The sequence below is a fragment of the Neolamprologus brichardi genome, chromosome 9 (assembly GCF_056152115.1).
Source record: "Neolamprologus brichardi isolate AB-2024 chromosome 9, ASM5615211v1, whole genome shotgun sequence".
Lineage (NCBI taxonomy): Eukaryota > Metazoa > Chordata > Actinopteri > Cichliformes > Cichlidae > Neolamprologus > Neolamprologus brichardi.
This window is the reverse complement of record NC_142112.1, coordinates 40,744,528-40,768,686: the sequence shown is the minus strand read 5'-3', so window position 1 is coordinate 40,768,686 and position 24,159 is coordinate 40,744,528. Positions and strand designations below refer to the sequence as shown.

The 24,159-nt window shown below is 41.4% G+C and overlaps 3 protein-coding genes across 3 annotated transcripts in view; all 3 read right to left on the bottom strand.

Annotated features, from left to right (window-relative positions):
* The window catches only part of LOC148101682 (ribonuclease inhibitor-like), a 151,568-nt gene that overhangs the window by 28,394 nt on the left and 99,015 nt on the right, over positions 1 to 24,159 (bottom strand). The gene's annotated exons all lie outside the window — the stretch shown is intronic.
* LOC148101689 (protein NLRC3-like) lies at positions 3,876 to 8,634 on the bottom strand. The gene is made up of 3 exons (XM_087846688.1): positions 8,361 to 8,634; positions 4,133 to 5,903; positions 3,876 to 4,053 (listed from the first exon to the last, which is right to left on the bottom strand). Exons 1-3 carry the CDS (start codon positions 8,632 to 8,634, stop codon positions 3,876 to 3,878), a joined length of 2,223 nt encoding a protein of 740 aa, XP_087702814.1.
* On the bottom strand, positions 18,438 to 22,772 carry LOC148101688 (NACHT, LRR and PYD domains-containing protein 1b allele 2-like). Its single transcript, XM_087846730.1, has 9 exons — positions 22,731 to 22,772; positions 22,478 to 22,546; positions 22,182 to 22,261; positions 20,825 to 20,880; positions 20,476 to 20,690; positions 20,009 to 20,259; positions 19,432 to 19,548; positions 19,194 to 19,335; positions 18,438 to 19,045 (listed from the first exon to the last, which is right to left on the bottom strand). Coding segments are annotated over exons 1-9 (1,275 nt in total). The 5' UTR covers positions 22,732 to 22,772; the 3' UTR covers positions 18,438 to 18,701.

Genomic DNA, 24,159 nt, shown 5'->3' with positions numbered 1-24,159 from the left:
TATTTTTCCACTGTTTTTCCATAAATAAATATTATCAATGTAACTAAAGATAATGCAGTATTTGATTCTTTTATTGATTTCATACAGATACATACAGGTCATTTCCTAAAAAAAGGGAAATGTACTATTAATCATTCTATTTCATGTATTTGATTATTTCAGATGTAATTCATATTTTAGAGTAGTAATAGTAAATTACTTCGTGTAATCAAGATGAGAGACCACGGCTATAAAAGCGAAGGTGGATTTGGGAAGTCTGTCGCAGCCATGTCCTGCCCGTTTGTACGCGAGCAACCCATTGCGGAAGGTGCAAGATTGATAAGGAGAGTTTTCAGAATTCAGCGTATATTGCGGGATAGACAGGATCCTTTAGCTCAGCGCGACAGTGTGCTCATAGAGAGATATCGATTTTCCCGTGAGGGCATTATTTACTTAACCAACTTGTTGGATCCCTATGTTAAGAGTTCCACTCACCGTAGTCGGGCATTAACAACTGCACAAACTGTGTGCATTGCCTTGCGTTTCTTTGAGAGTGGCACGTTTCTGTACACTGTTGGAGACGTAGAGAACATTGGCAAAAGTGCTGTCTGCCGTTCCATTCGCAAAGTATACCTGGCACTCAAGCATTTCCTGGGTGTGTTTGTGGTTTTTCCACTTAAGACCACAGGTTGTCAAACAGGGCTTTTTTTCTATTGCAGGTACATTAAATTCGATAATGAATGTGATGCAATCATGACCTATGTCTGTAACTATAGCTCGATTGTCCGCAGGCTTCCCTAATGTGATTGGTACCATAGACTGCACACACATTGCGATCAAGGCCCCCCCAGGCCCCAATGAAGGGGATTTTGTCAATCGAAAGGGGGTTCACAGTATAAATGTGCAGGTGAGTAATACTAATATTTTAGATGGTAATATATAATGAAAAGGAGTGTGTTCACATATAATGAAATCTCTTTGATGGTGTGTGACTCTATGTGCCATATCACAAATGTGGAAGCTAAATGGCCCGGATCAGTGCATGACTCAACAATTTTCAGAGAGTCAGGGTTATGCACATTATTTGAGCGTGGAAAGAAAAAGAGACTTATTTTGATATTTCATACTTATTTTGGGCCTAACATAACAGCATTTCTCCATTACACAGGGGCCTACGATGGGATTCTCCTTGGAGACAGGGGTTATGCATGCAGGCAGTACTTCATGACACCGTTCCCTGACCCCAACCCTGGGCCACAAACCCGCTACAATGCAGCTCTAGCCAGGACAAGGGCACGCATTGAAATGACCTTTGGGCAAATAAAGGGAAGATTTCAGTGTCTGAAAAGTCTGAGGGTTGCACCTGACAGGGCATGTGACATTATTGTTGCATGTGCCGTACTGCACAACATTGCCACCATCAGAAAGGAGAGGACTCCTGTGGTGGAGGTGCAGCCTGATGATGACCTCCAGCCAGTGCACTTGGACCAACCTAGTGGCAGAGCTGCACGGGACAGAATTGTGCAACACAATTTCGAATATTAAAAACATGACAAAACATAATAATATAATATAATATAATATAATATAATATAATATAATATAATATAATATAATATAATATAATATGATATAATGTAATATAATATAATAAATTACTTACGAGTTTAATTTGTCAGCAGCTTTCTGCCAGCCCTCTCTCCTTGCTTTTGCAGCCTTTGCAGTGTTCCCTTGCGTTTTAATTAAACTCTGAAACTCCTGAAATCCCTCAATCAAGAGTTCTTGCTCTGCTGCCGAAAAATACTGAGCGCGCTCCTTTGACATTTTCGCCGACCAATCAAAGGGTTGCCGATCAATGTTTCTACTATCGATGCGTAGCCCCTTTTAAGCCACCCAGTGATCTCACATTACTTCATCCAGCTGTACTAATCGTCAACAACAGGTGTGTTCGGAGAACCGGAATAGCGAGCTCAAAGTTGGCGCGATGATTTGATCTTGGATGTGTCATTTGATCTTGGATGTAGTAAGCGAGGTACGAAGAACGGACCCCAGGTAAGAACATTGTTGAGGTTTAAATTTATAATCTTAAATGCTTATATGCTGATTATATTGCTTTATAAGAAAGGCCCAACTCTGAGTACACTCTGTGCCGACAGGACTGACAGGAAATTACATGCTTTTGCAGGCGAAAAGTGAAACTAAGTAGAGTGTTTGATCAAAACTTAAAGTGTGTGTGACGTCTATATAAATGACTAGGCTTCCTGTTTTGTGCTTCAGACCTGGGGTTGTGTGTTGTGTGTTCAGGTCTCCATATCCGGATATTAGGGGTGCAACGATTCTCGTATCAATATTGAGCCGTTCGATACAGTGTTTTCGGTTCAGTACGCATATGTATCGAACAATACAAAATTTTTAATTTATTTCATCAACTTTTCTTCTGACGATGCTGTCTGTGTTGAGCTCTCAGTGGATCTGCGTTCGACTACTCTGCCTAGGCTGCACTGTCGAGCGCAGATCCATTGAGCGCAGTGCAAGCTAGCAAGACAGAAGTTAAGCTCGTTGCAACATGGCAAATTGAACCTCCCCCACCCTCATTCAGATCTGGCGTTTGGAACTATTTTGGTCTTCATGTGACGTATGACCCTGAAGGTAAGCGCGTCATGGACTAAAGTAAAACAGTATGTTGGATGTGCCAGCAATGCTCAATTACATGGGTGGGAACTAGTGCGTTAGCGCAGTTAGCTTGTTAACGCCGTCCAGCCCCACGCACGGGGCGATCCGCGGTAGCTCGTTAACGGAGATTTGCCGTGTTGTGGCGTTAACGTCATTTCAGATTAACGCTGACAGCACTAGTGGGAACACAATGAATATGACTGCACATTTACTCCGACATCATCCTCGTGCAAAGAGAAGTGGAAGCAGACAAAAACAACAAGCAGCATGCTACAAACTTTACCCGAGTCATTTAGACAGCCGTTAGCACATGATTCTCCTTATGGGGACCTGATATGTTTAATATGCTGCTGAGAATATAGCCCAGAAGAAGCGTATAGTAGAGCTTTTATTTTGGAAAGAGACATTTCTCTGTAATAAACTCTCTTTTCCAAAGATGAGTGATTTCTCCATCAGACAGATTTATTTTTTATTACTTTGTTGTTTCAGCAACATTAAATTTAAAAACTGTACTTTTGAGTTAAAATATATATTTATAATTTTAATAAATTACAAATTAAAAAAGCATGAACGGTTTTTTTGTATCGAAAAATATCGAACTGTGACACCAAAGTATCGAACCAAACCAAACCGTGAATTTAGTGTATCGTTGCACCCCTACCGGATATGTAAAATAAAGATCATTTTTTAAAGTAAAAAGACCACTTTTGAGCCGTGTCTTTTTGGCCTTAAACAATACCAAAAGAACCAGAATTTAATAACATTAAAACCAAACAATAAATGAGCAAAGTAGTGCATGATAAATCTAGATGACAAATACAAAGTGCAATATAGAAACACTGGGTAAAAAGAAATGAACAATTAAAAAGGAGGATAAAAGATGTGAGCAGTAGTTAAACAGTAGAAATAAAAATATAATAAACAAATAAAAATTGGATAATAAATGAAAGCCAGGTCAGAAAGGTGAGTTTGGCTTTAAAAGCATGAAAACACACTGCTGTCTTCAGGAAGGCTGCTCCAGTAACAGAAAGTTATCTACATGTGGGTTTAGTTCTGACTTTAGGGACAAGTAAAAAAATAAAATAAAAACATCTGTCCAGACAACCTGACAGTCAGAAATATAAACTCAGGAGCTTCAAAGGAAAATTGTGCTGACTTTGAACGTCCGCATCAAGATAAATTTACAAATTTAAGAGTCAAAAAGTGTCAAAAAGTCTGTATCCTTACCTGAGAGTTTCAAGTTTACAGTTAGGACTCTTTAGTCCAACACACAGCAAATCCAATTCTGGATCCTGCAGGTAGTTCCAGCTCAGCTCCAGCTCTCTCAGATGATTGGATGGGGAGCTGAGAATTTCAGACAAAGCTTCAAAGATTCTTCTTGAGAGATCACAACCTCTCAGCCTGAGGAAGAATAACAATGCAGACATATTATTTTATTCATCTAGCATTATTAAACATATTTGTTCATAGATTCACTTACAGCACTTTCTTGGAGGCTTTGACCACTGGCAGCAGCTTCAAAAATGCCTTCTCTGAACCAGAGTATTTCTCCAGGTCAAACTCATCCAGATCTGATGACAGTAAGATGAAGACCAGAGCCGACCACTGAGCAGGAGACAGTTGATCTGTGGAGAGACGTCCTAATCTCAGGTACTGTTGGATCTCCTTCACTAGAGAACGATCATTCAGTTCATTCAGACAGTGGAGCAGGTTGATGCTTTTCTCTGCAGACAGATCGTCGCCGAGCTTCTCCTTGATGTACTGGACTGTTTCCTGATTGGTCTGTGAGCTACTTCCTGTCTGTGTCAGCATGCATAGGAGATCCTGATTGGTCTGCAGTGAAAGACCCAGGAGGAAGCGGAGGAACAAGTCCAGGTGTCCATTTGGACTCTCTAAGGCTTTGTCCACAGCACTCTGGTAGAAGTCATTTACAGTAAGTGTTTTCTGGAAACTTTTAGAGAGAGGAGGTTGTTTCTTAAGCAGGTTGACTCCAGAGTTGATGAAGGTCAGATAGACATGAAGAGCAGCAAAGAACTCCTGAATGCTCAGATGGACGAAACAGTAAACAACGTTGTTGAACATGTGGCACTCATCAGCTTTAAAGATCTGTGTGAACACTCCTGAGTACACTGAGGCTGCTCTGATATCGATGCCACACTCTGTCAGGTCTGATTTATAGAAGATCAGGTTTCCTTTCTGCAGCTGATCAAAAGCCAGTTTTCCCAAAGAATCAATCATCTTACTGCATGAATCTGTCTCAGCTCCTCCATCATACTTGATGTTCTTTGTTTTTAGGTGAAATAGCACAAGGCGTAGGTAGAGCTCTGTGAGAGTCTTAGGCAGATTTTTGCTCTCTTTGTTCTTCATGACAAACTCCAGAACTGTAGCAGTGATCCAGCAGAAGACTGGGATGTGGCACATGATGTGGAGGCTTCGTGATGTCTTGATGTGGGAGATGATGCTGCTGGCCTGCTTCTTATCTCTGAATCTCTTCCTGAAGTACTCCTCCTTCTGTGGGTCAGTGAACCCTCTGACCTCTGTCACCATGCCAACACAGTCAGGAGGGATCTGATTGGCTGCTGCAGGTCGTGTGGTTATCCAGAGGCGAGCAGAGGGAAGCAGTTTCCCCCTGATGAGGTTTATCAGCAGCACATCCACTGAGGTGGACTTTCTAGGGTCAGTCAGGATTGTAGTTTTGTAGAAGTCCAGAGGAGGTCGACACTCATCCAGACCATCTAAGATGAACAACACCTGGAAGTCTTCAAAGCTGTAGATTCCTGCTTCTTCGGTTTCAGTAAAGAAGTGATGAACAAGTCCCACCAAGCTGAACTTTTCCTCTTTCAGCAGATTCAGCTCTCTGAAAGTGAATGGAAACATGAACTGGATGTCCTGGTTGGCTTTGTCTTCAGCCCAGTCCAGGGTGAACTTCTGTGTTAGGACTGTTTTCCCAATGCCAGCCACTCCCATTGTCAGCACTGTTCTGATTGGTTTATCTCTTCCAGGTGGGAGTTTAAAGATGTCTTCTTGTCTGATGGTTGATTCTGGTCTGTCTGGTTTCGTTGCTGCTGTTTCAATCTGTCTGACCTCATGTTCATCATTGACCTCTGCAGTCCCTCCCTCTGTGATGTAGAGCTCTGTGTAGATCTGATTCAGGAGGGTCTGGTTTCCTGTTGTAGAAATCCCCTCATGCACACACTGGAACTTCTGCTTCAGGTTTGACTTGAGTTTGAGCTGACACTGAGGGACAATCTCTGCATGAAGATACAGCAAATGACACAAATGAGAAAACTGCATTCTGGTTACTGTGGTTATGTGTTCAGTTCACTGGACTCTTGGTGTCATGATCCAGGTGAGTCTGACTAACTTTCCACAGCATCAGCTCTCCTCCCCTGGGTGGAGCCCTCCTCACTGCTCCTCACCTGTTGCCAATTACTCCGGCAGTATTTATGAGCAGCACTCACAATGAACCTTCTCCAGACTGTCTGCTTACCACAGTCAGTTCTCTGCCTCACATTTTGTCTTGTGCTCCTCAGCTTGTTTCGTGTAACCCTCTTTTCCTGTTCCCTAGTCGGCACCTGGATATATCTTCCAACTCTCGCCATAAGTCACGCCTCAGGATTCTGGCCTGCCGCTGCTGGTAAAACTCACTCTTGCAAACTGCCCTCCTCACCTGCCTGCCTCCCTGTGCACCCACATCTCACTCTGTACCCAGATTTAATTCATCTCCTCCAGCTGATCTCCACCTGCAGCCACGTAACACCTCTTAGTTTTTAAATCTTGGACTCATTCACTACACTGTGGCCCACTCTGATTATTATCTCCTTTGTTCCAGTGATCCTGGATAGTTTCTATCCGCCCGTTTCTGCCCCTGTTGTTCCTTTGACCTGCCTCAGCTTATGTTCTGGCCTCAGCTCTGCACTTCTCATAATACCTCGCTTGCTGTTGAATTTAGCCGTGATTCAGCTTTCTCCATCAAGAAATCTAGTAAAATATATTTCTGTTAAAAGTCACTCAGCCTCCGGTTTTTGGTTCTGCGCTTGAGTCCTTTTCATGAGCCATTGAGCCCTGACACTTGGGTTATAACTGAGTGCAGGTTTTATAGAGACACATTCGATTTAATTATGTTTATTTATACAGCACCAAATCAATACTAGCAACATTTCACATATTACATAAACAACACTATGGAGCCAGTAATGAATAAATATGTAGAATAAATGAAAGAATTTCAATTATAACAACAACAGTCACCCCAATGTGGTTTATATTGTAAGGTAAAGAACCTACAATAACACAACAGACAAAAACCAACTATCTTTTTGGGTCCTGAAAACTGAAGGCTCTGCCTCCCATTCTACTTTTAAATACTCTAGGAACAACAAGTAGGCCTGCAGAGCGAGAGCGAAGTGCTCTAATAGGGTGATATGGTACTACAAGGTCATTAAGATAAGATGGGGCCTGATTATTTAAGACCTTGTATGTGAGGAGCAGGATTTTGAATTCTGGATTTAACAGGAAGCCAAAACAGGAGAAATCTGCTCTATCTTTCTAGTCCCTGTCAGGACTCTTGCTGCAGCATTTTGGATTAGCTGAAGGCTTTTCAGTGAGTTTTTTGGACATCCTGATAATAATGAATTACAGTCGTCCAGCCTGGAAGTAATAAATGCATGAACTAGTTTTTCAGCGTCACTCTTAGACAGAATATTTCTAATTTTAGAGATGTTGCACAAATGGAAGAACGCAGTCTTACATATTTGTTTAATATGTGCGTTGAAGGACATGTCCTGGTCAAAAATGACTCCAAGGTTCCTCACAGCGTTACTGGAGTTCAAGGTAATGCCATCCAGAGTAAGAATCTGGTTAGATACCATATTTCTAAGATTTTCAGGGCCGAGTACAATAACCTCAGTTTGAGCTGAAGTAAGAAGCAGAAAGTTAGTGGCCATCCAAGTCTTTATGTCTTTAAGACATTCCTGCAGTTTAACTCATTGGTGTGTGTTATCTGGCTTCATGGACAGATAGAGCTGGGTGTCATCTGCATAGCAGTGTAAATGTAAGCTATGTCTTCTAATGATGCTGCCTAAAGGAAGCATGGTAACGGGAGCGTTGCCAGCAGGAGGCTGAAGTGGAATCTCCCAGAAAGCTGCAGAAGAAAAAACGTGAGCTGAGATTTCAGTCAAATAAGGAGAACTGTGGCTTTCCTCCAACTTTTGACCAATCACCTTTGTGTCCTGTTTATCAACCATAATAAAAAGCATTTACTGTCTGGGCATTTTTCTGTTTGGGTCTCCAAACAGCAGAAAGAAATGGCAACCATTTTTTTTTCTTTACCTTCAACTGGTAAATAGATTTAAGAAAAAGCACTTTGATCATATTTGTGACATGTCCCAAACTGTTGTTGTCGCCTCATTTATGTTGATAAAACAGCTCTAAAACCAATCGGACAATAAAATCTGTAAAATGGGCAGAAAACCTGCTGCTGGTCCCATTTTAATCAAACCAACCCAAAGAGCAGATATTCATGTGTACACAGGAGGTTATTTGTGCAGATGCATAAAACAAACTGTTGGCTTTCTGCAGTCTCTCACTCCTGAAAGTGTTGGCAAGTGTTTTGGATTTATTATTTATATGGATGGTAATGGCACCTGTGTAATGTTAACTAATGTTTTTATTGTTTGTGTTTTTTGTTTAGTCATTCCCTGACTTACCTTTGGGTTCTGGGATGGTTTTATTTAAATTCTCCAACAGATCATTCCTGTTTATCCTCCCCAAAATGATTTTAGCGACTTCAAAAGTGTTGATCGAGTAGGTCTCAAACATCAGATCTACTATATCCGTCCTCTCTGCATTCTCCAGTTTACTCACTGGGATTGCTGGTAAACCTTCTACAGACCCGGTCTTCAGATGCCACTTGAATTTTTTAAAGTCTTCACGTTCCAAATTCTCCAAAATCCCCAGAAGGATTTGTTTAGGTGTCGTCATCTTTTATCCTATAAGGATCCGATAAACACAAAGACTGTAACAACAGCTGGAGAGGTAATTGTCTGATTTATCAGAATTTAACATGATTATAACAGCAGTTCATCACTACCACCAATAAATTTCTAAGGCTCAGAATGCAACAAAATTGCACATAAAGAAGCATCCAAGTAACACTTTGCTACAAAACAAACTATATAAATAAAGAAAATATATAAACTAAATATATACACTACCCATCAAACGTTTTAGAACAGCCCAATTTCTCCAGTGTTTTTGTCACGGTTTGCGAACTGTGTGTAAATTATTAAAGGACCCTTTATGCAGGCAGCTCACATGCAAGTGAGTTTATTCATCACATGGTGATACAAACAGAAATGGCAAAGGTGAGCGTGGAAACTAAGCTGAAACCTAAACTGGGAAAACTAATAGAAACAAACCAGACACGGAGAGACAACCTGAGGCGACGGCGGGAGATACGCAGACGAACCAGCAACTAACAGAGGCAAACACAAGGCTTAAATATACAGAGGGATAACGAGGGAATGAGACACAGAAGGAGGACACAGCTGGGAGTGACTGACAAGACGAGACAGGAAACGCAAACTAAACACACTGACATGAGACACGGACCTTCACAACAAAGCAGGAAATACATAGACTGAACTTAGAGGTACAATAAAACACAGAACCAAAACATAAGGATAAACAAAGATACATCATGAAATCAAAGATTAACAATACACAACAGAAAACACTGAGTCACAGACCCAGGATCGTGACAGTTTTATTGAAAATATCCTTTTTATTTCTCATTGCACTCTGAAATGAAAGCGTAGTACAAATAAGCAGTTGGAGTTAAAAATAAATCCTGAAACACATTTATAGACCAAAGTTTATTCTAAACGTTTGACTGAACACACCCGTGGCTTCTGTCTACAGTAGAAATCAAATATTCTCCCACATCTGTAGCAGATGTTCCCATAAATGTGGACCTTGTAATAATAATAATAATAACTTTATAAAGCGCTTTCAAACAAAGTGCTGTACAACTAAAGAGATAAATAAAATAAGAGTGATACATAGCAATACAGGTAAAAGACACAATACAAGTTAAAAACAATAAAAATGTAAAAACTAAAAGCCACAGAATTAAGACATGTAGGATCGGGTGAACAAATGTGTCTTCAACTTGGTTTTAAAAACCTCCACAGAGCAGCCTGCCGAATATCTTGAGGGAGGTTGTTCCACAGAAACGGGGCATGAAAAGAAAAAGCACTCCAACTGTCTTTTTTCTGGCTCTAGGAACCTTTAGAAGACCAGAGTCCTGAGATCGGAGAGCACGAGATGGAACATAAAGGTGTAAAAGGTCGGAGAGGTATGAAGGTGCCGATCCGTTTAAAGCCTTGTAGGTGAGCAGCAGGACCTTAAACTCTGCTCGAACCTGACAAGGTAGCCAGTGAAGAGATCTCAGAACAGGGCTAATGTGCTCAAATTTCCCAGTTCTTGTTCAAATGCAAGCAGCTGCATTTTGCACCATCTGTAGACCTCTAAAACTTTTCTTTGGTAGCCCAGAAAGAAGAGCATTACAATAATCAATGCGTGAAGACACAAATGCATGGACAAGAACCTCTGCAGTGTCGCTTGACAAAACCTGTCTGATTTTGGCGATGTTCCTCTAATGATAAGGGGCGGTCTTTGTTATCTCTTTTACACGAGATTCAAAGGAGAGCACCATGTCAAACCACATGCCCAAGTTTTTTACCTTGTTCCTGCAATTTATGACACTGTCATCAATTTTCAAGATGAAATTTTGGGACAAGTGCTGAAATTTGTGTGGCCCAATGACCATCAACTCTGTCTTATCAGTATTTAGGAGCAAGAAATTATCTGATAACCAGCCCTTAATTGCAGATAAACAACATTCTAGTTTAGAGACTTCAGCACAATTTCCAATGGTTAGAGGAACATAAAGCTGCAGGTCACCAGCGTAACAATGAAAGGTTACATTAAAAGAACGTAAAAGAACACCAAGAGGCAGCAGGTACATAGAAAACAGCAGTGGTCCAAGTACGGAGCCCTGAGGGACCCCATGCCTCACTGCACAGGTCTCTGAGAGATCATTTTTAAAACTAACAGTCTGAGACCTCGCAAGCAGGTCAGATCTCAGCCATGATAAAACATTTCCTGTAATTCCAATAAAATGTTCAAGCCTATCCAATAAAATGCAGTGATGCACAGTGTCAAACGCAGCACTTAGATCCAGCAGTAATAAAACTGAAGTGCGATCGTTGTCTGCATTTACCAGCAGATCATTTACCACTTTGACTAAAGCTGTTTCTGTGGAGTGATTTGGTCTAAAAGCAGACTGAAATGCTTCAAACAGATTGTTTGTTGACAGATGCTCAGTGAGCTGCTTAAAAACCACTTTTTCAAAGATTTTAGATGAAAAAGACAGATGTGAGATGGGTCTATAGTTTGTGACCATGTCAACATCCACTCCAGGCTTTTTCAAGATCGGCACTACCACAGCTGATTTAAAACTTTCAGGAAAGACTCCGGTCGTCAATGAAGTAAAAGAAACAGAATGTGGGGTCCTAATGCTGACCACAGTTCCTTTATAGCCCAGGCTGGTAGAGGATCCAAAGAACAGGTTGTACATCGAGCTGCTTTTACAACCTTAGTTAATCCAGACAGGGAAATAGAGATGGACCAATATTACATATTGGTATCGGTCCAATACTGACGTAAATTACTGGATCGGATATTGGAGAGAAATTAAAAATTTAATCCGATCCATTAAATATCAAAAACCTGCGACATGGCGTAACTCGGCTCGTAACCGTAGCACGTCACAGCAGTATGTGTCACGTGATAGAGCGGCTGTGTGTATTTGTAGCCTCGCTACCAACCCCGCATTTCATGTCCGATCAATGATCAGCTGATCTGCTTTTCTGTTGCGAGTCCGTCTCTCTTCTTTGTTTTTGTCTCACTTCGCACCAGAAAGAGGAAACCAGCGGCTGAACAACAGCAGCACGTTTAAGCTTGATCAGCTGTTGTTAGAATTTATTTAATATTATTTCTACACCAGGATCTTTTTCTACAGCTGACGTAACTGTGCAGGGGCGGATCTAGCAAAGTTTAGCCAGGGGGGCCGATAGGGCATGAACAGGGAAAAGGGGGCACAAAGACATACTTTTCTTTCTTATTCTCATTTAAAATGTCGAGATTTTAATAAATAATTATCTGAATATTACACCCAAAGTTTTAATCTGATGTAAAATGTATAGAAGTCCATTACTGTATATAGTAACTGTTAAGTCTAATATACCCTAGTAAGCTATACTACTTTTTCCTTTGGGAACCATCTGTGCAGTCTGCAGTTCTGTTGAAGAAAGATGTTGAATCTATTTAATTATTCTTGAAAAATAATTTATTTCTGTGCATTTTTTTTTTCACACTGCATCAAATTAAAGTTGATTATGTCGATTAAGCATCATGAGGTGGAGGGTGGTTCCCTATTTTTTATTTATTTTTTTGCTGGGAGTTTTAGAGCCCTATTAGTTAGGTTGCTTACTCTTTAAAATACCAGAATAGGGAGGATGGAGCAGGTTTAAGTTTATTAGATTGATAAAAAAGCAAGATATTAAAAAAACAGTTTTATTGATTAAAAAATACACTATATCGGATTCATATTGGTATCGGCAGATATCCAAATTTATGACATCGGTATCGGACATAAAAAAGTGGTATCGTGCCATCTCTACAGGGAAATAACCTTGAAGTCAGAGAACAGTTTATCAGCACCAACAGGCAAAGCAGCCGAGTAGTCTAATGAACAGCTTGAGGAGGGAGTAATCTGATTCCTAAGTGTTGCAGCTCTGTCTCTGAAAAATGTAAGAAAGTTATGAGCTATCAAATTTAGACAGCAGAGCGTTGACTTACTCTCTGTAAGTTGCGACACTTGTTGAATAAGAGTTTTGAGTTATGTTTAAGGCTCATGATGAGATTTGAGATATAATTTGCTTTCGCTGTCGACATCGCTGATTGAAGAGAAGACAATGAGTCCTTCCAAGCCTGGAGAAATACTTCTAGTCTGGAAGATCTCCAGTGACGCTCGGCTTTTCTACAATTTCTTCTCAAGTTCAGGAGCTCCTCATTTAACCAGGGCATAGGGTTCCTTTTTTGACATTTCAACTTCCTTACAGGAGCAACAGAGTCCAGTAGTTCAACAAGTGTATTATTAAGATTCGCAGTCAAGGTGTCCACACATAACTCCTGGGTAAAAATAGGGTCCAACACATCAGGTAGATGTAATTTAACATGTCAAGAAGTCTGAAAATTCTGAAATAAACAAGTCATTATATTTAGGTGGACGATAGATGACTATAATTAGAACCACAGGACAGCCTAAAGTCAGGAGTTGGGACTCAAATGAGGTAAAAACACCAGGACTTTGTATCTGTTTGCATTTAAAACAGTCTTTGATGATAGAGGCTACCCCGCCCCCCTCCTAACCTGGGGGAGCTGAAGAAGCTGGCATCGAAGGGGCAAAGTTCCAGTAAGGAGCCACTTCACCAGCGCGCAGCCATGTCTCAGTTAGGAGCATGACATCCAGCTCATGAGTACCAAAGAAGTCCCAAAGAACATGAGTTTTATTTGATACAGATCTTGTGTTTAAGAGAGCTAATTTAACTGTCTGTCCATCCGTGGTAGCAGGCAGTATTTGTAGGTTCATATTTGCCCCACCTGCCCTCGTATCCCATCGGCATGGCGACCAATAAAGCAGCTTCGGGTGAGCGTGCTCCGATGACGTCGGGTAAACAGGAAGAAGGCAGCGCTGTTTGAGGCCAAAATAAAGTCCCAAACAGCCGGGGTCACCGATGGTAAGGACCATGTAGGTTGCTTTGCTTTCAGTCTTCTGTCCAGTTCAAACCAGCTCGATGGGGTTTCAGTCTGGAGACTGTGCTGGACACTCCATGTTTTCAAGCTCACCATCTTGTTCTTTCTTCCTGAGGTAGTTCTGGCACAGCTTGGACTGATGTTTGGGGTCATTATCGTGCTGTAGGATGAACCCCTGACTGTACTTTTGCCACCTCTGCTCTGCACTCACTGTGTTTGCAGTGGCTTGCAAAAGTATTCGTCCCCCTTGAACTTTCCCACATTTTGTCACATTACAGCCACAAACATGAATCAATGTTATTGGAATTCCAGGTGAAAGACCAACACAAAGTGGTGAACACGTGAGAAGTGGAACCAAAATTCATACACGTTTCCAAACATTTTTACAAATAAATAACTGTAACGTGGGGTGTGTGTAATTATTCAGCCCCTGAGTCAATACTTTGTAGAACCAGCTTTTGCTGCAGTTCCAGCTGCCAGTCTTTTAGGGTCTGTCTCTACCAGCTTTGCACATCTACAGACTGAAATCCTTGTCTTTGTGTTTTCTCCTCTCTAAAGATTCTTAGGCCCCTCTGCAGCCCCTAATCTCCTCAGTGAGTTCAGCTGGTGCCGATGGGCCACACCGAGTCAGCTTTGGATAAAAGCATACCTGAGGCAGGCTTTCAGGAGGAGGCTCACTAGCCCTCGCCTTGGTAGTAACAGCTACTTTAGCCAACTTGCTATGTATTTAAGATAAAACCTCTTCTCACTGAAATTCAGGTTTTCGTCTCCTTGTTTCTGTTGCGGCTTTTGAGCCACGTGGTGACAAGATGAAACTAAAGTGAAGCTCGTTGGTTTTCTGCTTCTCAGCTTTAGTTTACGGATCTGTTTTTAATGGTTTGTCAGAGCACTATAGTTCTAAACAATGCTACGTAAAATGATATGATTATATATTTTCATTATTTGTCACAGTAGTGTGAAAACCAGGATGTCTGGCCTAACCACAAAGAGGAGGAGCTAAAATTCTTTAGAGTCACTTCAGTTGCTTCAGGAGCAGAAAACGATTCAAAGTTGATCCTGAGATACAGAAACATGAAGTACAGCAGAGTCTGTGGGTACCTGCAGAGCTGCATGCAGACCCTGAAATATCGACATGATCATCAGCAGCCCCTCTCTTATCCCTGTGCACCTTTATCTAAGCTCTGAACACCAGTCTGATCAAGAACCACACCCAGACCAGCTGAACAACACACGTTTTTTTCCTCGTTCTTTCTTCCTCTCATCTACAGACCTGCTCCTCCTGTTTCGTTCCAAAAACTCACAAAACCACATTCCAATAAGCGTCTGTGACAAAGATCAGCCTCTTACTGTCACGAGTGACGAGAGTGAACTTTATTTAGTGAGGAGGATGAAAAACAGAAACGGCGAGGCGAGAATAAACTTAAACAACTAACAAAAACAAACCTAAAACCAAACCCAGAGAAGTAGGGAGACATGGAGACACAACGGAGGGCGATACGCAGACCATAACACACCAAATAACGCAGACGAACCAGCAACAGGCAGGAGAACACACAGGGCTTAAATGCACACAGCAGTAATCAGGGGATGGGAGACAGGAGGGGAACACACCTGGGAGAAATCACAACAGACGAGGCAGGGGAAACGTAAACTGAACACACTCACATAAGACAAGGACCTTCAGAATAAAACAGGAAACTCACAGACACAGAGAACCAGACAACACACTGAACTGAACAGACTCACAAGCAGACACAGTGACACCATAGACAGACAGAGGGAACACAGAGAAGTGGGAGCAGGCAGGCACAGGACATTGGACCCAAGACGGATCCCTGAGGTACCCCACAAGGCACAACTGTTGATTCGGACATCATTTGATTCATACGAACAGTAAAAGATCTCTCAGATAAATATGACATAAACCCTTTTAAAACAACAGCAGTAATCCCAGAGACGTTCTTGAGCCTGTTTATCATGAGACTGATCTACACCCAGAAACAGGCTCATACGCTGGATCTTGTGCTGTCTTTAGGGTTACCGGTCCTAAACATGGAAACATGTGATGCTGTTTTTTCACTGTTGTGTTTGATATATTTTTATCTCACTGCCTTTTTCCTCCTCTTATTCCAACACCCCATTGTTGTGTATTTAACCCATCTGCAACAGAACTATTTTCTAGTGCTTTTAAGGAGTTTAAGATCTCCCCTCGGCGATGGTGCCGAGCAGATGACATCTAATTTTTATGATAAATGCCAAACTGTCCTTGATGAGGTTGCTCCTTTTAAAACTGTGAAACCACAATCGGACCCGTGGATAAACGAGGCCGCTCGTTCAGCCGGACGAGAGAGCAGGAAGGCTGAACGTAAGTGGAAACAGATGCAGGTGTGTTTCTGATGCTGAGAGACCGTCTGTACAGGTATCAGGACACTGTCAACGCAGAGAAGTCAAAAGCTGTTTCTAATATTATCTAGAAATGCTCCAACAATCCTCAGCTTCTTTCTTCAATTATTTCTCCAGCTTCTCATATTAATAGTTATCAAAGATTCTACGTGAGTAAGTATATGAGGTCCCCAGACTGACCCTCTTTACTCCCACCACAACCTTCAAACAAAAGAAATGCACCAGAGGAGCTCTACACATGTGCCAAACAATTCCAAGCAAAGAAGAGAGAGACACACCCAGCCTCCGGCATACATGCCAACCCTCCTGATTTTTACAGGAGAACCCTGAATTTCAGTGCCCCTCCCAAAAATCTCCAGATTTTCCAGATCAGATTAAATAAAATTAGATCAGATTAAATAAAACTTTATTAATCCCCCAGGAGGGTTCCTCGTGGTTTTCACACACCTGAATAAAATCAACAAGAAAAGCGATTAAACAGAAGTGTGAGATGGTCGAGAGTTTACGCCAGCGTCTGGTTATATTTCAGATAGCAAGGAGCCGATGGCAGAGTTTCACTCCACCGAGAGAGCTCATGACGTAATTCTGAAGGCTAGACCGACCAGTTTCACAGGCGCTCACTTCCAGCTTACCCAGCCTTCAGAGGACCCGACCCACTTATAGACCGCAAAGGCCGGGTCCTCAGGTGGACCTCTGAATGTGGACACCCCCCTGTTTCCGGCCGGACAATAAGAGCGGTGACATTTAACTTGTTCTATCCAATAAATAAACCACAATTCATAGCACGGCGGTGGGTGTGGATATTTTGTTCAGAAAAAAAACAAAATATGTTTGAAGCGGAGCGGCCGAAGAGCAAACTTTTAAAAGTAAGTACTGAATATTGTGTCACTTATTTATGTGCGAATGTTTAATAATGAAGAACATTAAAACATGACTGTTGGCCACATGTCAGCAAAGTTATGTGACATTAGTGACGTTTGTACTAACTTGGTTTTAAAGCCTTTACTTTAACATATACGCCATCAATAGTCGACCTTAATCTCACAGAGAATGTGATGATTTTATGGATAATTAAAGTCAGCATTGAGCCAATTTTACTAATGCCAACATATTAAACGAACAATATTTGTCTCTTATATATGATACATCTGTATACACACTGTCACAGATACTCGTCGATTTAAGGTGACAGGAAATATAAATAACTGGAACTTGAATCTTTGACACAGAGTTCAAACTCACTGCTGTAATATATCATAATAATCTGACAATATATATAATATTGGCCATATTATATTTACATTACCACAGTGAGATGACTTTAGTCTCATCAACAACATTAGCTAATTGTTATTTACTAGCTAATCTTAAAAGACTGTTCAGTACAGAAATGAAGCCCAACAATCATGTTTTACAGTCCTGTGGTCTCAGCCTCAGATACTCAACTAATCACACAAAGCTCATGTAGAAACAAACAAACGAAAATATGTTCTCCTACATTTCTGTCAAACAAAGCCGTATGAAACGTTTCCAGCGGTTAGTCTCATGGTTGCTAGGCAACCAGGGCAGCGCGACGGAGGCTAGACCGTCCCATTTCACAAGCCTCGCACTTCCGGCCTTAGCGGTCTTTAAGTACGCGGCCCTTGAGGCTGCGCACTTCAAGGCTGCAGACCCTGAATTGGGATACAGCCAGAGTGTCTACTTTTGCTTCCCCTGGTCTTGTTGTGCTCACAGGTGTGCTCTCCTCCTGTGTCCCATTCCCTTGTTATCCCCTAGTGTATTTTAGCTTTGTATTTTCCTTGCTCTCAGTTGCGTCGTACCACTTCTTTGTGCTGTTTGTGTTTCTCCGAGCTCCTTGTGTCCCCAGTTATTTCAGAGTCTGTTCTGAGTTTTGTAGCTTCCTGGTTTCCTGTGTTTTCTGGCCTTAGTTTCTAGTTTCCAGTTTTGGTTATATGTCCTTATTCATCGCATTTGGATTTTCAACAGCAATAAAAGCTGCCTCTCTCAGTTTACCTTTCTTGTGTTCTGCGTCCTGCATTTGGGTCTTAAACCTGCCTGCCACACAGCGGAAACATGACAAGTTCGTCTTTTTCTTGAGTTTATTGTGTTTCGAGTCAGTGAGGTTTCTTTATTTGCCTTTTTGCATCATCATGGATCACCAGCCTTTATTCATTAAACAGCTCACTTTAAGTCGCTGGGTCATCTCCATTAACACTTTAACACATGCAGACCCACGACAACACGATTCAGATATGAGACGCAAATCAAGTAAATCAGACAAACAGGAAGCTCAAACTGTTTTAAAGCATGAATTCAAACTCCAGCATAAGAAAGCAGGCAGCAAAACTTTATTTAAACAGGCAGAAGCACAACGTGCTGCTCAAAGCAGAAGCACAGAGGAGAGTTTAAACCTCAGTAAACAGATTGTAAACACTGATCATGTGATTCAATAGGTTATTCCAGCATTACAGGTAAAAACAGCTTCAGTTATATTGGTGGAACCTGACGCTGGTCCCAGATAACCTGAGGTGTTGCTCTTCAACCTGTAGATGTGGTTCAGCATTAATGGAGCTTCACATATTTGCTGGTTTGTGCACTAATAATTACTGAGGTCCCAGACTCTGCTTCAGTCCATCCAATGTCCTGCTCAGCATCTAATCAGAGTCCAGGTTTTAACGAGAGGCACTTTCAGAACTAAAGTGCAGTTTAAAAACACGTCACATGAAGATCACAATGACACCGTCAGTGGTCTTTGACATTCATGGTCACAGACTCTTTCCAAGTCTGTCTTCATTCAGGTTCAGGTCTGTGGAAAGGCATCGGTCCGCCTCACAGAGAGCAGCGATCAGCAGTGAGCTGGCTTCGCTACTTTTCCGTCGCACCGTGTCAATCATGTCTCGTGCTTTATCTGCTCTGCTCTGCTTTGATCTGACTGATTCCATCTCCTGATCATTGATAACGCGCTGCTGCAGGAGTTTATCCAGAAGTTTGTTTAAAACAGGTTCAGACACTCTTTCAATAAACTGTGAGCGAACTGTGAGCAGCCTCTCAGCTGCTGGGACTCGGGCCTCAGCTGGGACACTCCTCATTAAGGTTTCTGTTCTTGGTGCTGAAGGAACAAAGATAGATAACAGACATGTAACAGGACGCTGACCTGCAGATGAAAAGATACTTAAGTATGATTTCAGTTGAACTTTTATGAAAGAACCAGATGTTTGCAGGGTCATTTCTGCTCTGGCTTCTGGCAGCAACCTTACCTGGCAGGTAAATAGATGATTTCCAGGTTTCTGTCCCCTCTTGGTCTTTGACCGTCAGAGTCACAATCTCTGGATTTGTAGTCAGGAACACTTGAAATGTTGGATGGTAATTTGGGCCAAACTTTAAGCGAAATTGTGTTTGCTAAAAACCAACAGAAAGGTGCCGTTTTCATGACCAGTGGGTTATCCAGCAGTTTGATTCATGTCAGCAGAATTTAGTTTGTAACTGCTGACTCACCTCTGGCTGTATCCTGCTCTCAGGGTCACAGTGGACACTGTACCTTTGTCCGAAGCTGAAAAGACAGTCAGCAGGGGTCTGGATGCATTCAGCACCACGTCCTTGTTGGGCAGACACCTTCAGTGACAGGACAGTTTATTATGCTGGTAACATTAATAACTCTATTCTCCTGTAGGGCTTATTTAAACACATCAGGTGTAGAACATCATGTGTCTGTATGAATCAAAGAAAAACAATAATTCTGGAGATAAAACAGCTTTCCAAAGAGGAAAAAAGCTCCAGGGTTTTATTTTTATCATTGAAGTGTCAGATCTGACATTATGGGTCACAAACATCAAATGTCCACAGCTCAGGGTCATTACTGGGAGTGAGTACTGAAGAGCAGTGATTGGTCAGCAGATCTGAAGGTGAATATGAGTACAGAAAAGTTAACTGGAGCCTGACCCTGTGGTCAGGTAATCAGGGAGGAGTGACCAGTAAACCTGTACATAACTTTAGTTAATCATCAGAAAACTGCTGAGTAATCATTTGGACTCTATGGAGAGAAGCACAGAGTGAAGAGGATGAAACTGTTCACCTCTGACAAAGGGATATTTTCCTGCAGCAGAAACACATTGATTCTTCGAGGCCCTGTCTCCAAGAACAGCAGAACTTGGCCATTTACGGGTTCCTCCATGTTCAGCTTAAAGACATTACAGATGAGGCCAAAGGCAGAGAGGTGAGGGACCTTCACAACCACATGGGTGGCAGTGATCTCCAGTGGCTCCAAGACGGTCATCCCATTATCAGAGATGTGGGCAACAGACAGCAGGCCGTCAACATGCACCGCTGTCAGAGCAAAGAGTTTTTGATTCTGAGAGTTCAATTTTACTTTTCACCATATCTGAGAATTACATTTCCTGCAAACTACAAGTTCACTCCTGTCCAGTTTTGTTCTAAATAAACTCCATTATGGTTATTTGTATGACACTAAACAGTTCATATTGAATGAGCACCACACAGTAACACAGATGTTTTCGGAGCATCAGTGATGATGGAGCTCACCCTCCTTTGTTTCACAGTGTGGCAGGTGGAGCTGACGGACTGCATCCTCAGAGGATGTGATGTTAAACAGCGGCCCTGCAGCTGTTTTTCCAGCTTGTTGAAGGAGGCTCTCATCCCATTGGACATTCCTGTACAGCAGCTCCGCCTCCTGAGCCATAACAAACACCAGTCTGGTCAGAGTACACTGGAACACACCTGGACCAGGACACCTGAACCTGTAGGACACAGAAGGGCTAAAGCACTCCAACCAGCCTGTATCACCTGAGGTCTGATCACCTCCAGCTGTATCACACGTGTCATTTCACATCATTACATACATGTTATCAGTCTAATGTGAAACTAGAAGCACCTGTAGGAGATTTGTGTGGATTCAGTTTGTACTTCAGGTGTGAAGCTTGATGGAGGCTGGAAATCAGAGAGGAACAACATCAGCTGTTTAAAGCACCAACAAACAAGTAAGCAGTGAAGAAACCACACAGAGTACACATCAGCAGTTATAAGTACATACTTTCAAAACTGCGAGCAAAAATACTGATTGTCTGATTAAAAAATATTTTCAAAATCAAATGATGCAGAATGCCGTATAACCAGTGAAGGGAATAATGGCATTAGTAACACAGACACACCAATGGGAGGAGCCCCACATCAAAACAGGCAGCATGTGATCACAACCCACAACACTTCATTGAATCGTCACAGATGGTTGAAGCTGTCTTCAGCTTATCGGGAGCTAGGGGAGCGAAACAATCGCACAAGTGCTGCTGATTAGCTGAGGAAGAATAAAGTAGTAATGGTAAATCACATGAGCAGTTTAAGATGCCATAGCAACAAGATTCTATGTCAGCCCAAGACAACCGTGAGTCTCCATTTTTGTGTTAAAAGAGTGGACTTCAAACTACATACCAGTTTTTAAATTGTGTTGATAAAACCAGAGTTATGATAAAAAAAATATACTCGATGTTTTTTTCCTGAAACTATTGTTATGTTTACAATTGATTGTTCTGTAAATAGTTTGAAATGGTTATTTAAAAAAAACAACAACACCTTGGCTGCATTTTTAGATAAATAGCTGCAAATAACTTTGTTTGCAAAACTTGTGCAAAAGTTTTTAAAATTTACAATTTATTTTTGCATTTCAAGGTATGAAAATGATTTGTTAAACATGTTTGTGGTTGTTACAGTAAAACATAACTTTTTTCTACTCTGATTTTATGTTTTTGTCTGATTTTAGATCAATTGTGTTAATACAGTATGTCAAAATGAAAAGATAACTGTAAATTCAGACGTGAGGTTGTGCTGAAAAGAATGAACCAAACAAGGCGAGATAAACAGTTTTTAAAGGTGAAATGCAGAGGTAAAATCAAAAGTAGTCAAAAACAGCCAATTACACCCTGGACCCTGGAGGGTTAAACATTTTTTTAAAGTAACGCAATAGTTACTTTTCCTAGTAATTAGTTACTTTTCCTAGTAATTAGTTACTTTTATTACATTTTAACTCAATTACTAACTCAGTATTATTTTTCTGAAGAAGTAGCTAGTAACGATAACTAATTACTTTTTCAAAGTGACTTACCCAATACTGCGTATGACACTGAATCTTAAACCTGATTGGATGTCTGGCCTGACTGATCTTCCCTGTGATGTAGTTTCTGTGCTCTTTTTTTGTTCCATTACACAATAAACAGATCCACGTGCTTTTCTCTTACCTTAATGAGCTCTGTGTCATCCTTAGACAAATCAAGCTGAGTGTCTAATGAGTCTGGATTCAGTCTGACCTCAGAGTCACCTGATGAGACACAAACATCAAATAATTCAGGATTCCCTGGAACTCTAACTGGTGCTGTTTACCATCATGTTCATTTGTTAGTGGTTTTCTGATAAAATAGTAAGTAAAGTTTATTTATTAAGCGCTTTTCAAAGACAGGCAGTCACAAAGTGCTGTACACAAATATTAAAATAAACAATACAATCAATAGACATTATACACAGTGTAAATACAAACTGTTTGTGACGGATTTCTCTTGCTTCTTTAAGTACCCACTATCTTCTTCAGCTGCTGCCTTCTCAGTCACTAAAATGATTTAAAAAAGTATTAAAATACTTTGACAAAAACCAGTACCTACAAAACAGATCCTCAAAAAAAACAACAACATAATTTATAGATTTCTGCAGAATGAAATAAGCATAAAGTAGCTTTTATGGGATATTTTATTAATGAAATACTGATGAATGTGACACACAGTCTCAGTACTTACTGGTTTTGTCTCTGGAAGATTTAACTGTCTTGTTACTGACCCTGCAGAGATCAATGTTAAAATAGAATTGATTAATGGTGTACTAAGCCAAGCTGGAAAAGAAGAAGACAACAGACTTTACCACGACAATCCTCAGTGTGGATCAGTATATTATCAACCTCATGTCTGACCTGCAGTATCAGAACAACTTCAACATAATATTTATCTCCGCACAACTAAAATGTGGTGACTGACCTCAGAGTCTGTGGTCTATAATTTGGACTCTCCAGAAAACCACAGAGCTGCTGCACTCTGGAATCCTTCAGCTTGTTCCAGCTCAGGTCCAGGTCTCTCAGATGGGAGGGGTTGGACTTCAGCACTGCTGCCAGATAATAACAGCTGATCTTTGACAAACCACAGCTCTTCAATCTGTATAAAGAATGAAAGATGTAAGTTTATTAGACAAAGTGCTTGAAATCATTCAGTGTTTCATCATCTGTTCAGAGCTGAAGAAGGTTCAGAATGTAGAAGTTTAGAAAATGGAAACTCCAAACAGCTGAAGCCAACAGGAAGCAGCTTCAAACAGGAAACTGTGCAGAGTTTCAGACTATATGTCCTGATGCAGCCAGTTGGATTTTGGAGATTTGAATCTCTGTTCTGTGACTAAGTCCTTGAATCATTTCTTCCAGTTGGTCCAACAAGACAGACTAAGTATTGGACATGTGTTGTGGCTCCATTAGGGGAGCTTCTAAATGTGATGTGATGGCCCCTCTGGGTCTGTCAGGTCACAGCACTGAAGAGAGCTCAAACTGGGCACACAGTTGTTCCAGTCTGGACCAAAGACTCTATACTGGGACTGAGGGACTGAGGGAGGACACTCAAGGCTGGCTTGGAAAGGAATGAAGTCCATGGTGGGGATGCAGAACAAGGAGCAAAGATGAATGTGATGCTGAATCAGCAGAAGACTTGGACTCATTTGATTCCAGCTTTGATATCATTGATTTCAATGAAGAGCTTTGTGATTGTAGCAAAGGGCTGGTAGCTCTGAGAGTCCCACTGATGAGGTGTCTGTGTGGAAATATCTTAGTGGGACCAAAGAGAGAAAAGGCCCTGGTCCTGATGCTGTGGGAGGGAAATGATTGAAGTGTGCTGTGAGGAACTGACTGGGAGATTTTCACACATTTTCCAGTCCTCCTTGGAACAACAGGAAGTTCCCAGCATATGGAAACAAAGGTTAAGTGTCCTATGGCACTCAGTGATGATGGTGCTGTGGCCCCACCACCTCCACCTCTTTGTAAAGGAACTAACTGGAATCTGAAGCTTCAAATGGAACTAAGACTTCCTCCACTAGGTGGCAGTGTCTGATGAGAAAGTGTTAGTGGAGCTGGCCTGGAGTCAGAAACAGGAAGATGCAGGATTTGGGCTGAAATGGGGAAAGTGGTTCGCACTA

Coding starts and splice junctions, on each gene's coding strand:
- LOC148101689 (XM_087846688.1), bottom strand. CDS start 8,634: ATGACGACACCTAAACAAATCCTTCTGGGGATTTTGGAGAATTTGGAA. Junction 5,904..8,360: donor AACCATCCCAGAACCCAAAG/GTAAGTCAGGGA, acceptor ATCTTCATGCAG/AGATTGTCCCTCAGTGTCAG. Junction 4,054..4,132: donor AAAGCCTCCAAGAAAGTGCT/GTAAGTGAATCT, acceptor ATTCTTCCTCAG/GCTGAGAGGTTGTGATCTCT.
- LOC148101688 (XM_087846730.1), bottom strand. Junction 22,262..22,477: donor AGAGAAATCCGTCACAAACA/GTTTGTATTTAC, acceptor GTGTCTCATCAG/GTGACTCTGAGGTCAGACTG. Junction 19,046..19,193: donor ATCATCTATTTACCTGCCAG/GTAAGGTTGCTG, acceptor TTGTTCCTTCAG/CACCAAGAACAGAAACCTTA.